Below are 13318 nucleotides of genomic sequence, written 5' to 3'. Positions count from 1 at the left end.
CCAGGGCTCAAAAATGAGAAGGAACGAAATCCTGCTTTTTCACATAATGTTATTCGTTTCCTTTGTTCTGCATATTAAGGTTGCCCAACACTTTCCATTATAAGATCCTGCTTTCAGTTGCTTATAACTTTGCCAAACTGTAACTGTTTGGGCTACAATTTTCTTTGCAGGATGTCAGCTAAAATGGTTGAGCCATTTCCAAGAATGAAGGTAGAATTTTTTTGTTTTGTTTTGCCCATGTTAAAAACTTGAACATCTTATGCCCCCTACCCCCATATTTTGTAGTCACGAATGGATGATGCTAACTGAACAAGCAGGTATTCAATATTTTTTTTATCTCTTTATTGTTCAGTGCTTGACCCTAGGCCTTTTTTACTGCACACCATTCAAACCCTGCTGTGAGGGAAGAATTATTAATTTCCTCATGGGCTTTTCTGTGATGTGCATAACTATAGCATCTGATATATAATGTAATGTATGAATAGAAAGCTCAGAATATAAAGGTAGTTCCTTTAATTAACAATGACCTTTTGAGCCTTGAGTTTTACATAGCTTTTTATCAGTTATGACTGACTTCCCTCCCAATGGCAATGGCTTAGAATTACAAACACTCTATTTTTACAAGATAATATAACAGGTTATAGCATCCAGGCGAGCATTTATCCCAGTCTGCTGTTTTACTGTAGCCAGAACACTTTATTGACGGAGTCAGTATTTGGCAAGACAGTACATAATACCTGGAGCTTGGTCATATTTTTAAGCAAGCAAGCGCCATCACTGGTGTTATTCCAAAACTGAAATAATTTTATCTGCTAAAGTTACAAAATGTGCAGCGTAGAGGACTATTCAAATGATTTGTTCTAGTACACATAAAAGTACTACTGAAAAGGTCAGTGTAGTTCATAATGGTGGCTCATTCTGTCACTACTATAGAACTATGGATTCATGCAAAAAATATTTTGAAAAAATATAGGACAATTTAAAATTCAAATATGACTATATATTCAGTTTAACAATGAGATTAAGTCCCTACTGATTTTCAGAAGTGCCACAGTGACTTGGGAGCACAAGTTTCATTGAAAAGCAACAGGGTTTGTGCTCCTAAATCACTTGGGCCCAGCTCCTCAAAGGTATTTAGGCATTTACCTCCCATTGATCCTTTTAGTATCTGAGCCTTAGGCTCTTTTGAAAATCCCACTCTTAAATGATAAATATTCTAGACGAATATCTCCATTAAATTGCTTACCGGGCACTGAAGCACGGTAATTACTAATTAGAGTAACAAGAAGTGTATAAATTAATTAGTATAGGATTGTAGCAATGAACTGTTGGGCTCCATGTTAATATGTATAAAATTAAGGCTCTCTGAGGTAATATAGATATAAGCCCAGGTTTACCCTTTTTATCCCCCGTAGAATCTTGTGAAAGCAAGAAACTAATTTGTAAGTTAAATAAACAGAATAACGGTCGGCATATTAAAGCCACAAGCAATGCCAATGAAACTTTAAAAGATTATAAAACATATTCCGCAAGATTTACACCTTACATGGAGTGCAGGACATATTTTGTTTTAAATTGCTATATACAGGCTTCTGTGCAGAATATATCTGAGAGTGTGGAAGCAGCAATATCCCATTTGTTGAGCAAGGGTCAACAGCGGCACTGTGCAAAAATATTGTTTGCTTCACTATATTTTTTGCAATAATTCCAGTATTTCTCCATTTGTGACACTGAAGACATTGTTATATGTAAAAAAGATTTTCCAATTCTGCCTTCATAAAGTTAAGAGTCTTCATTAACTTGTTCCTGGCACAAATTAACCATTTCCAAAGGGGAAAACATGGATTTTTAAAATTAAACCCTAGCCTGCATCTGAATTTCTGAAGTCAAATCAAAACCATTTCTCCTACTTTGCTGTTTTCCCCCCATAGAGTGAGACTTTTGCATACATCACAATTCAGTCTATATAGTGGGGAAATATGTGTTCATGTCTGTTTCCGTTCCACTTGGATACAATTAGATAGATAGAGGGATGGATGATTAAAATATTAGCTAGATGTTGTCATGAATTTTAGTTATATTCAGCAACTGGTTAATTAACAACTTGATCCTGTGAGGTGCTGAGGACCCTGACTGCCATTGAAGCCAGTGGGAATTAAGGGTGCACAGTACTTTTCAGGATTCAGCCCTCATTGCCTTTTGCCTGAGTAGGTCCATAATCTCCCAGAGTCTAATTAGGTACCTAAATATAAATGAAGGGGCTGAATTTTAAGAAGGTTTGGAAACGCTGACAAATAATAACCATTCATTCACCCTGGCATTAGGGTACAGGAAGAATTTACTTCCACAGCTCATTCCCAACAAGAGTCTGGCACAGCTAGCTCCTGCAGACGTCTTCTCCTCCCTGGATTGTAAACTACTGAACCACTTAAAATGAGATTTAGACAGTAAATCAAAAGAAAGCAGCTGAGGATGTCAAAGAATGAAAAGGAATACAGCAATTACTGTCTGTTCAATAGGTCTATTCAATTAGAATCCTCAGGGTAGTTTAATAAAACACTCTGTTTGTAGCCTCCATGGCACAAGTTGTTTTCTTTATTAACCTGAAGAAACGTACTCAGATACTGGTTTTTTGTGTTTTTGTTTTGTTTTGTTTTTTTGGTTATTACTGGCGTCTCATATCCTGCAGAGTCTAAATAAGTTAGCCACGACCAAAAGCTCTGCACACGGAGGGCCTTTGCAAGAGGCTGACCAAAGAATACTTTCAAAAACATCTAGGACCAGTTTTTTAAAGGTCTCTGGGTATCTGAAAATGCAGATCGATTTCTAGTGGGAATCTCAAAAGTGCCAAGGCCCCTTTTGAGAATCCCACTAGAAATCGATCTGCGTTTTCAGATACCTAGAGACCTTTAAAAATCTGGCCCCTAGTGGCTTACGAGTTTATGTCAAAATAAACATAAAAATTGATGCCTTTGATATACCCAAGACCATGAAAACTTCATTTAACCCACTGAGGCACCTCCTAGTTCACAGGATCCCAAGATGGGTAAATCTGAAAAGTTTTGGCTGTTCATTTCAGAAAAACCCAAAGGTTCCTAAAACAGTTAGCCATACCAGACTGAGCTGAAATTTCACAAGATATTCAGTGTTACTGCTTCTGGTCTGTCAGGTCAGAAATACTGTGACACCATCATCTCATGTATTATTTCTTTGCCAGAGCCTTGAACTGCAGTGGCATGACAAAATGAGAGGAAAAAAAGGGAACATAATTAAAGCAAGGCAGATGTACTAAGTTACGTCTCATTACAGCTACCGCTATAGTTATCAACAACAATGCCTATGTGTTTGATAGTAACATTTTGGCAAAGGATTTTCAATGTATTTTTAATGTAACTACTATATCTATATACTTGGTTTTGGAAAGTGCCAGAGTACAGAAAATGGCAGGATTCTTATTTTATTTAATTAATTATTTAAGAGACAATCCCCCTGTAATGCGCGCAAGTGGGCCCCTCTATTTTCTGCCACTTCAGCACCCACAGATCAGCCTGAGACCTCTGCTTTGGTGCAATCACCCATGCTCTTTATTTACAGTACAAGTTCCCACCACCTTGTAGCTACAGACAGCGTCAGGCTCACAGCCTCAGGGACTGCTAGCTTTTGCAGCCAGCAGGGGAGAGCAGCCTCTAACTCCCTAGCTCCTCCCTTTCCTCTTCTCCTGGCTTCCTTCCTGCCAGCCTTTATGCAGGCCCTGGCTAGCGAGGCTGGCAGCTGTCCCCTATTTGCAAGTTTGGCCTGGGCTTACTCAGCCAGCTCCAATTCCCCTTTCCTGATTGGAGCTGCCGTGACAGAGGGCTGGCTCAGGGTTTCCTAGCAAGCACCCTGTCACACCCCTAAAAGATTTTAGCTATCTTAGCAAATGGTTAAGGGCTCAATACTACTGCCTATACTTGCACTGAGTAGTACCCCACTATGTAAGTAGTTCAACAATTGGACCAAAATCATGTGCTAAGGTACTACTCCATATCATTACAGGTGATTGAATTGAGCTCTAAATATTTTGTGGACTGTTCAAAGCAGATTGCCCGAGCTGTTAGCACTTGCAAGTACATCCCTGTGCAGTATGCATATTTAATACCACCCATACCTAGGTACACATTCGGGGCTGCTGGTCCCTCCCACCACCCATGCTGCCACAGCTACGTTTTATTGTTACCAAGCTAGCTCAACCAGAGTTAGCGTGATTATGTCCCCTGGAGCTGGGAATCACATCTCCGGCTTGAAGTATGAAAATAGGAAAGTGAAGGCAAAAAGGGCCTGCGTAGGTCCAAATGGTGATTTAGTGGCAGAGCAGGGATTAAAACACCATTATGGCTCGCTTTGAGTCCCATGCTCAATTCACTAGACCATACTGTCCCTTTAATCCATCTCTTCTTGGCTTCGTATTCCATATGTGAAAAGTAGTTCATTGTGCTAGATGTAAAATAGACCTGTGAAAAGGAGGGCCTTTTAGGGGGAAGATCCAGCTGCCATTGAAGACAGTAGAAAGATTCCCCTTCATTTTAATGGGCATTGGCTCTGGATCTTAATGAGCTTTTTTACCTGTGAATAACTATCAAAGGTAAGTTCATCAGCTGAACTATTTTACAGCTTCATAAAAAATGTTTTGTCATAAACCTACCTGAAGGCAGTAGTTGAACTTGGCATGTCAGAGATTCACTGTTGCAAATCTTGATAGTACCCTTGCATCTTACTTCCCATCATTTGATGTTGTGCAAAGCGATATAGCAACAGAGTGGCTGGCCAATTGTGGGAAAGGTGGGAACCAGCATCTGAATGGGATCCACAGATATTTTTTAAAATCCAAAAGTATTTTTACTAGTTCAAAATATTGTTTCTCTTGCTTCTTTTTCCACCAGTCCTGACATTAATATATACAATGAGACATTAGTCATGACTTTGAGAATTTTGGAATATACTTATAAACAACAGAAAGCAGTTTTGTGTTGTGGAGACAGGATAACATTTTCATGAAGTTTCCACACATGCTTGAGAATCTATTTTATTTTGTAATCATTCTGGATTTGCTTTCTGAAAGGGGATTTAACCAAGATGCATCTGATTATTTTTGTCAATTTATATATCATTACTTTGTAATTGATTAATTGTTCTAATGGGAAATGGGGGATAAAGTGTTGTTTAAAAGTAAAATTTATGGTGAATGATTTAGGAGATTCATTAATAATGGGATTAATCATCCGTGACCAAAAATTTTTATAATCTGACATGTATTTGGGAGTTTACGTGAAAGGAGATTTTGGTCTCAACCCAAACCTTAGTGGATGGATATCTTCATCACCCAAAACATTACAACATTTGATACCTTAATTAATTGGCACTCTCACCATAGATGCCAAGGAATAAAACAAGCCAGAGACTGAACTACCCTTCCCCCATTAGAGTCACATTGGTGAGGCCGTGCAAGGAAACTTGTATTGCTATTGTCTGTGCTGTTTGTGTTTGGTAGATAAAAATGGATAACAGTATTTTTTTTATTTTAAAAACAAGTATCAAAATAACGAAATGTCCTTTTCTTAAAATTAAGCTGAATCTAGTTTTTTTTAAGAGCCGTTTGATTTTTGTTGTTGTTGTTGTTAAAACTGTTTTTCAGTCAGAAAAATGGCTTTTCAAAGAAGATAAAAACTTTTTTGGAAATTTTTGTTTCCTTTGAATATTTTTTGTTTTAGTTTTTCCAGGAAAAATGAAAACTACACATATTTTGATTTTCTGGAAACTGAATTTTTTTAGGTGTTTCAGTAAACACTGTGGGGTTTTTTGGTGACATTTTTCAATTTCAGACAACGAAATCCCCAATTTTTCTAAACCTGAAAATTTTACAAAAATCTGAAACAACAAAACAGTATTTTTTGAAAAACCAAAAATATTTGAATTTTTAAATTTCTTCTCTTTTTTTTTGTCAAAAAACTTTTTTTTAAATTTCCCATTATTGACCAGCTCTGGTTTTATACATTATAATTCTCAAGTTGGCCTCAAGACAAAGTCCCATTCACCAGTTTTCTGCTTTAGTGGTAAGCAGCCAGCTTTGGGTCTCCACTATATCTGCTGTCTTCTATTGAACTGCATACAGCTTGTTCCTTTTCTGGCTTGCAATCCACTTAAAAGTGAACAAATGTTTCATCTAATGTGTGTTCATCATCTCAGCATGTATTTGCAGTGCCCAAGCTCTTTCAGCTTTCTATCTTTATGCTCCAGCATCAGATTATAAAGATGACAGACAAGAGTTTAAAAGTCAAGCTCTTTATAGGCCCTCTTGAAAGCATTTCTGCCTTAAGAATGCCGTTATGAGACCTGAATTTCATAATTAAAGAGACTATTTGCAATTTCATGATCATTTTCTGAAACCGAGGCAGTGCTTGGAACAATGGTTTCTGTAATATGGCTGCTTTCTGCCCATAAACTCATAAAACTGACAAAGAAATGCTAGCTATTTTTAATTTCTTTTATGAACCGTCTGGACATAGTTCTGTTGTAGTTTAGATAATGCTTTGAAAGCATTTGTCATTAAGTTATTGTCTGCCAGAAAAAACAGCCCCCAGCCTTTGTGAGGTTGTGTCAACTCAGATCTTAGGCTGTTTGTAATGTCAAATTATTTCAGCAGCGATGCTTCCATGACCACTTTATTTTAGTTCCCATAAACTTTTGTCTTACTAATCATCCCAGTGCCATTCTGCATTGTCCTCAAGCAGTATACTAAGTGGAACACTTAACTGATAAGAATTAGAGAAAAAATTATTTAGGTTGATATAGCCATGAATCTCTAAGGCCTCCTTGTGCTGGGGTCTTTCCATTTACACAATTGTCTCTATCCTTGAATCTGGTCAAATTTCCCAACAGCAAGCCTGTCATAAATATAAAGGGAAGGGTAAACACCTTTAAATCCCTCCTGCCCATAGGAAAAACCCTTTCACCTGTAAAGGGTTAAGAAGCTAAGATAACCTCTCTGACACCTGACCCAAAATGACCAATGAGGGGACAAGATACTTTCAAATCTGGAGGGGGGTGAACAAAGGGTTCTGTCTGTCTGTGTGAGGCTTTTGCTGGGAACAGATCAGGAATGCAGACTTACCACTCCTGTTAAATTAGTAAGTAATCTAGCCAGAACATGCATTAGATTTCCTTTTGTTTAATGGCTGGTAAAATAAGCTGTGCTGGATGGAATGTATATTCCCGTTTTTGTGTCTTTTTGTAACTTAAGGTTTTGCCTAGAGGGATCCTCTATGTTTTGAATCTGATTACCCTGTAAGGTATTTACCACCCTGATTTTATAGAGGTGATTCTTTTACCTTTTCTTTAATTAAAATTCTTCTTTTAAGAACCTGATTGATTTTTCATTGTTCTTAAGATCCAAGGGTTTGGGTCTGTGTTCACCTGTACAAATTGGTGAGGATTCTTATCAAACCTTCCCCAGGAAAGGGGGGGGGTAAGGCTTGGGGGAATATTTTGGGGGAAGACGTCTCCAAGTGGGCTCTTTCCCTGTTCTTTGTTTAAAACGCTTGGTGGTGGCAGCATACGGTTCAAGGACAAGGCAAAGTTTGTACCTTGGGGAAGTTTTTAATCTAAGCTGGTAAGAATAAGCTTAGGGGGTCTTTCATGCAGGTCCCCACATCTGTACCTTAGAGTTCAGAGTGAGGAAGGAACCTTGACAAAGCCAAATTCAAGGTCTCTTAGTGAGGTTAGCACCTCTATCACTCAGTCCTTTGAAGAGAGGATGACTGAGTGTGATGCTTCCTAGGGGTACCTTGGTTGTAAGGCACCTCACTATCACCTGCCTTTAGCATGAGGACGTCTTGTTTATTTAACAAAGAAATTGTTTATTTAACGAAGACTAGAGATTCAAGAAGAAGCAAGTAGAATTAATGGAACCAAATGATTACATATAAAATAACACGCATTGTAGAGTCTAGACTTATCTAACAAGATATTTTCAGGGCCTGTAGAGTTTAGCTCACCTCAGAGTCTTTCTCCCAGTATTTTACAGTCTGTCTGTCTGTGACCCTTGGTACGTAAAACATGCATGCTGGCAGCTTGTCTCCTAGGTGAAGAATATGGACACATCCCCATACCCCTAGATATATTCCAAAAATGCATTGTCTTTACTCATAAACAGGAGGCCCCTCTGACTTCCCACTGACTGTTTTTTCCTGAAGGCTTCTTGTACGTTCTGCAAGAACCTGGCTCAGTGTGTAAATAGCCTTCCATTGTGAAGCATATAGTACTCAATTTACATATAACCAAACAGAGCGAAAAATGTCTGTTACCTCCTGTCTGAAAGGAACATGCTTGTCACCTCCTGGTGACCTGCTTTACTTGCAGACCTTAAGAACATAATTTCCAGTATAAATACAAAACTCTTTAAATATTATCCTTACATACATTTTGCAGTGGTTATGAGGACTGGTGTGTTAATGGCTCTCAAGAGAGACTTTCACTATAATGTAGATATCAGACCCTGGGGATCCCTGTAAACTCCTCTGCACCCCTTATGCCCTCTGCCAGTTGGCAAGAAGAGGTCCCTGGTCACACTCCAATCTCCCCACTCCAAAGTGACTGACATTCAGCAGCACAGCTATAATGGGTCGGGTATCTCTTTAAAGGGGATGTTCCTTCCCTTATATAAGTGGACAGCATCTCTGCACTATGATGTAGCAGTAACCGGTGCCGTCTATGTACCCTGAGTCCTGCCATCTGACAACGTTCAAACTTTTTGTAACCCTGACTTATAACATGTGGTAGGGGAACAAAGATTAGTTTCTTACCAGCACTGTGTGTATCAGGCCCTTTATTTTCTGATGTCAGGGAAAAACATAACAAAACTATCTTTGGCACCAATGAAGGCAAAAGAGGCAATGCCTCCTTGGAGTTGAGTCTGACGTCTCCTCCATGTAGCCACCTTAGGTGAAAATACTGATTATGACCAAAAGGCAATTCCTAATTATAGAGTTTATTGGTACAGAGCTCGTCAGGCCTCTGCCTAATGCTATTGAAAGAGACGACTAAGGAAAAGGTGATAAACAACATATGGGTATTTCACCCAAGTGTAAATAGAGGATTTCAGTCTCCATTGCTGTCAGCTTGGCACCTTTAATGAACATTTAAATTCACTTAGAGAAGAAAGTAAAACTGAAAAATGTGAAACTTCCACTGGTATCTTTAACCAAAAGACTGTACATATTTACGTAAAATGTACATTTTAAATGCTGTGTTTTAGAGCCTCATAATATGCAAGCATTAATTCAGCACATTCTCCCAAGGAAGGCCTTTAATTATTATAGCTTCAAAGTGTCTCCACATGCCTTTCTTTGGAGCTGTTCATTTGAGCTCACATCACACGCAACACTTCCCAGTGGCTGTAAATATTTCTGTATTACTGTGTCAAAAGCGATACACGGGGAGTACACCTGAAGACAGTTCCCAGATCACCAGATTTAAAATGAATGTTCTATGTTTTTTTAATATTTCAGCTAGAAATATTTTGCTGATGACACTAAGGATTTAGAAGATATAGGAGATTTGTTACCTACCATTGTAGATAACAAAGTAGAAATCTCTATAACCTATGATAGCATAAATTTCTATTGAAATACTGTAATGGTCAGTTTCTTCAGTTATGCAGTTTCCATTGGGATCCATTGGAACACACAGCTAAGGACAGAATATGGCAATAGTTGCTATGTTAGACCACTTTTTATACACTCTTTAGAATGCAATGAAAAAGTTATAGAAGGAAAGCAAAAGAAAATGAAGCTGTATGCTTAGATGAATGACAAATCAGTTCTCGCTTACTTAGTGAATGCATTTTGGAAACATGAATCAGAAAATGAAGTCTAAAATGACTGATCTGTATACAATTCTTCTGAAAACCATGCTTAGAATGAATTCTTTTATATTTACAGGTTTCATATGGGGTGAAATTAAACAGATGTGGGATGGTGGACTACAGGATTACATTCATGACTGGTGGAACCTAATGGATTTCGTAATGAATGCCTTATACTTGGCAACAATTTCTTTGAAAATTGTTGCATTTTCAAAGGTAATCATTCTATTGTTAGCTAATATTTATAAACAAATATATTAAGTAACTAAGGTTATACTTTTTGACTTGCTTCTATATTTTAAAGGGTCTTAGATTGATAAACTACTACAATGACTCAATGAATCACTTTACTAACCTGTCAGTTTTGCCATCTGTAAAATGGTTTTATCTGTGCCACGGTATGTTGGATGGCTTAATTCCTCAGGATCAGTAAAGCATTTTGAGATGTTTGGATGTAAGGTACTATAAAAATGCCAAGCATTATTATTATTAGGTATGGATATTTGTACAAAAATGTATTTTATTTCAGATAGTCCTTGCATAATTTTTTCTACTGAAGCTTTATTACCAAGGTAGTTTAATAAATAATATGCAACCTCATATCAGGATTGCATGAAAAATTTAAATAAAAACTTAAAAAATATCAAAAAGCAAGATTTTCACATTTTTGAATGCTTTTAGTCCAATTTCATCAATAAACTGAAATTTACTGTAGATTTTGGCTAAATAATAGAAGCATTGTTGGGTTAAATTTGTCCATTTGGCTCACCATTGTCCTATTTTTTGAATAAGAAATATGACATTATTAATATTTGAACTTTCTTCCAGAGAAACATCCATTTGTTTCAAAAGCATGAATAGTTGAAGGTTGCATGTTTTCCATGTGAATTCACAATTTCATGGACATTCCTTGTAAAAATTAAAGATTCCAGTTTCAAAATGGTCTCGAATGAAAGAAAAATATATTCAAATTACATTTCAAGAAAAATGTGTCAGCACTTTCACACATCTCTAATCACCTCTGAGTCAACGTAACTTTCTAATTTATATTATTCATTATCATCATTATATTTCAATGACTTCAAGTTTATTTCCATCAACTGTCCAATACTACAGGGCCAGATTCTCTCCTGTGCCAGGATCCAATAGGCTAAGAAGAAAGTGAGCATCCATAAAGGAGCTGATTACAGCTCCCTATTCTCAAGTCACAGCTGTTCTGGCTGCAGCTGTGGCATAAGTTTAGAGCAGCCCAGGAGCTTCTCTAATTTACGTCAGCGATGGTTCATAAGTGTCCATATGCCCAGTTGATAATTGGCAGAGTGGAACAGTGGCCCTACACACACCTGACCTGCCATCTCCCTCTTCTATCACATCAGGTGTTTCTAAAATTTTTGCCTGCATGACCCCATTTTCACACTTACTGTTTCCTGTGACCCCAAACCACAACAAAACAACATAGTGACCAAGTAATCCAAGAAGTTTGCATACTAAATATATTTAATGCTCGCTAATGTGACACATGGGCTTGCACGTTGCAACACAGCTTCTCAAAGTCCAGTGATGTGGTAGAAATTGCATATCTAATCTCCAATTTGACATCAATGGTAGAGCGATACTGTGACTTGACGAACACAAGTGCGCTGAATCCAGCTTCACGCAATTACCTGCTCATGAATGTCACCATCATTTTCAAGGTGCGTGCTGAGAATTCAGGATAGTCATTCTTCACAGTGAACCAGAATTCTGGGAGAGAAAGTTGGGCATATGTTACTCGCAAGAATTGATCAGAGGATATTTTGATGAGCTATTCGATTTCAGCTGTTGCCAAATCCATGGTATCAGGCTTGCACTGAAAGTATTTCACACCCAATCATACATTGTCATGTCCAAGTTGAGGGGAAAGGATACAAACTGTTCCTCCATCTGGCTGAGATGCTCAGCCATCACCTGTGTGGGAGGCTCAATAATTTCATTGACAGCCAGGAAATGAGAAAGCTGTGGGAATGATTCCTAATTTGTCTCTAATAGATTATTCTTCCAGAAAACAATTTTCTTCATTAATCCTGTGAGTCAATCATCCAATGAAGTGAGCTGTAGCTCACGAAAGCTTATGCTCAAATAAATTTGTTAGTCTCTAAGGTGTCATAGAATCATAGAATCATAGAATATCAGGGTTGGAAGGGACCTCAGGAGGTCATCTAGTCCAACCCCCTGCTCAAAGCAGGACCAATCCCCAATCAAATCATCCCAGCCAAGGCTTTGTCAAGCCTGACCTTAAAAACTTCCAAGGAAGGAGATTCTACCACCTCCCTAGGTAACGCATTCCAGTGTTTCACCACCCTCCTAGTGAAAAAGTTTTTCCTAATATCCAACCTAAACCTCCCCCACTGCAACTTGAGACCATTACTCCTTGTCCTGTCCTCTTCTACCACTGAGAATAGTCTAGAACCATCCTCTCTGGAACCACCTCTCAGGTAGTTGAAAGCAGCTATCAAATCCCCCCTCATTCTTCTCTTCCGCAGACTAAACAATCCCAGTTCCCTCAGCCTCTCCTCATAAGTCATGTGTTCCAGACCCCTAATCATTTTTGTTGCCCTTCGCTGGACTCTCTCCAATTTATCCACATCCTTCTTGTAGTGTGGGGCCCAAAACTGGACACAGTACTCCAGATGAGGCCTCACCAATGTCGAATAGAGGGGAACGATCACGCCCCTTGATCTGCTCGCTATGCCCCTACTTATACATCCCAAAATGCCATTGGCCTTCTTGGCAACAAGGGCACACTGCTGACTCATATCCAGCTTCTCGTCCACTGTAACCCCTAGGTCCTTTTCCGCAGAACTGCTGCCTAGCCATTCGGTCCCTAGTCTGTAGCTGTGCATTGAGTTCTTCCGTCCTAAGTGCAGGACCCTGCACTTATCCTTATTGAACCTCATCAGGTTTCTTTTGGCCCAATCCTCCAATTTGTCTAGGTCCCTCTGTATCCTATCTCTGCCCTCCAGCGTATCTACCACTCCTCCCAGTTTAGTATCATCCACAAATTTGCTGAGAGTGCAATCCACACCATCCTCCAGATCATTTATGAAGATATTGAACAAAACCGGCCCCAGGACCAACCCCTGGGGCACTCCACTTGACACCGGCTGCCAACTAGACATGGAGCCATTGATCACTACCCGTTGAGCCCGACAATCTAGCCAACTTTCTACCCACCTTATAGTACATTCATCCAGCCCATACTTCTTTAACTTGCTGACAAGAATACTGTGGGAGACCATGTCAAAAGCTTTGCTAAAGTCAAGAAACAATACATCCACTGCTTTCCCTTCATCCACAGAATCAGTAATCTCATCATAGAAGGCGATTAGATTAGTCAGGCATGACCTTCCCTTGGTGAATCCATGCTGACTGTTCCTGATC

At 38.7% G+C, this 13318-nt stretch overlaps 1 protein-coding gene across 1 annotated transcript in view; it reads left to right on the top strand.

Annotated features, from left to right (window-relative positions):
• Window positions 1-13318, top strand: part of TRPC4 (transient receptor potential cation channel subfamily C member 4) — a 206058-nt gene that overhangs the window by 155297 nt on the left and 37443 nt on the right. Inside the window, exon 6 of the mRNA XM_074959934.1 lies at window positions 9975-10114. Within this exon, the coding sequence (XP_074816035.1) occupies window positions 9975-10114 (140 nt within the window). The remainder of the gene's footprint in view (window positions 1-9974; window positions 10115-13318) is intronic.

This window comes from Natator depressus, chromosome 1 (assembly GCF_965152275.1).
Source record: "Natator depressus isolate rNatDep1 chromosome 1, rNatDep2.hap1, whole genome shotgun sequence".
Lineage (NCBI taxonomy): Eukaryota > Metazoa > Chordata > Testudines > Cheloniidae > Natator > Natator depressus.
Note: the sequence above shows the minus strand (reverse complement) of the source record. Positions and strands in the feature narration are given on the sequence as shown.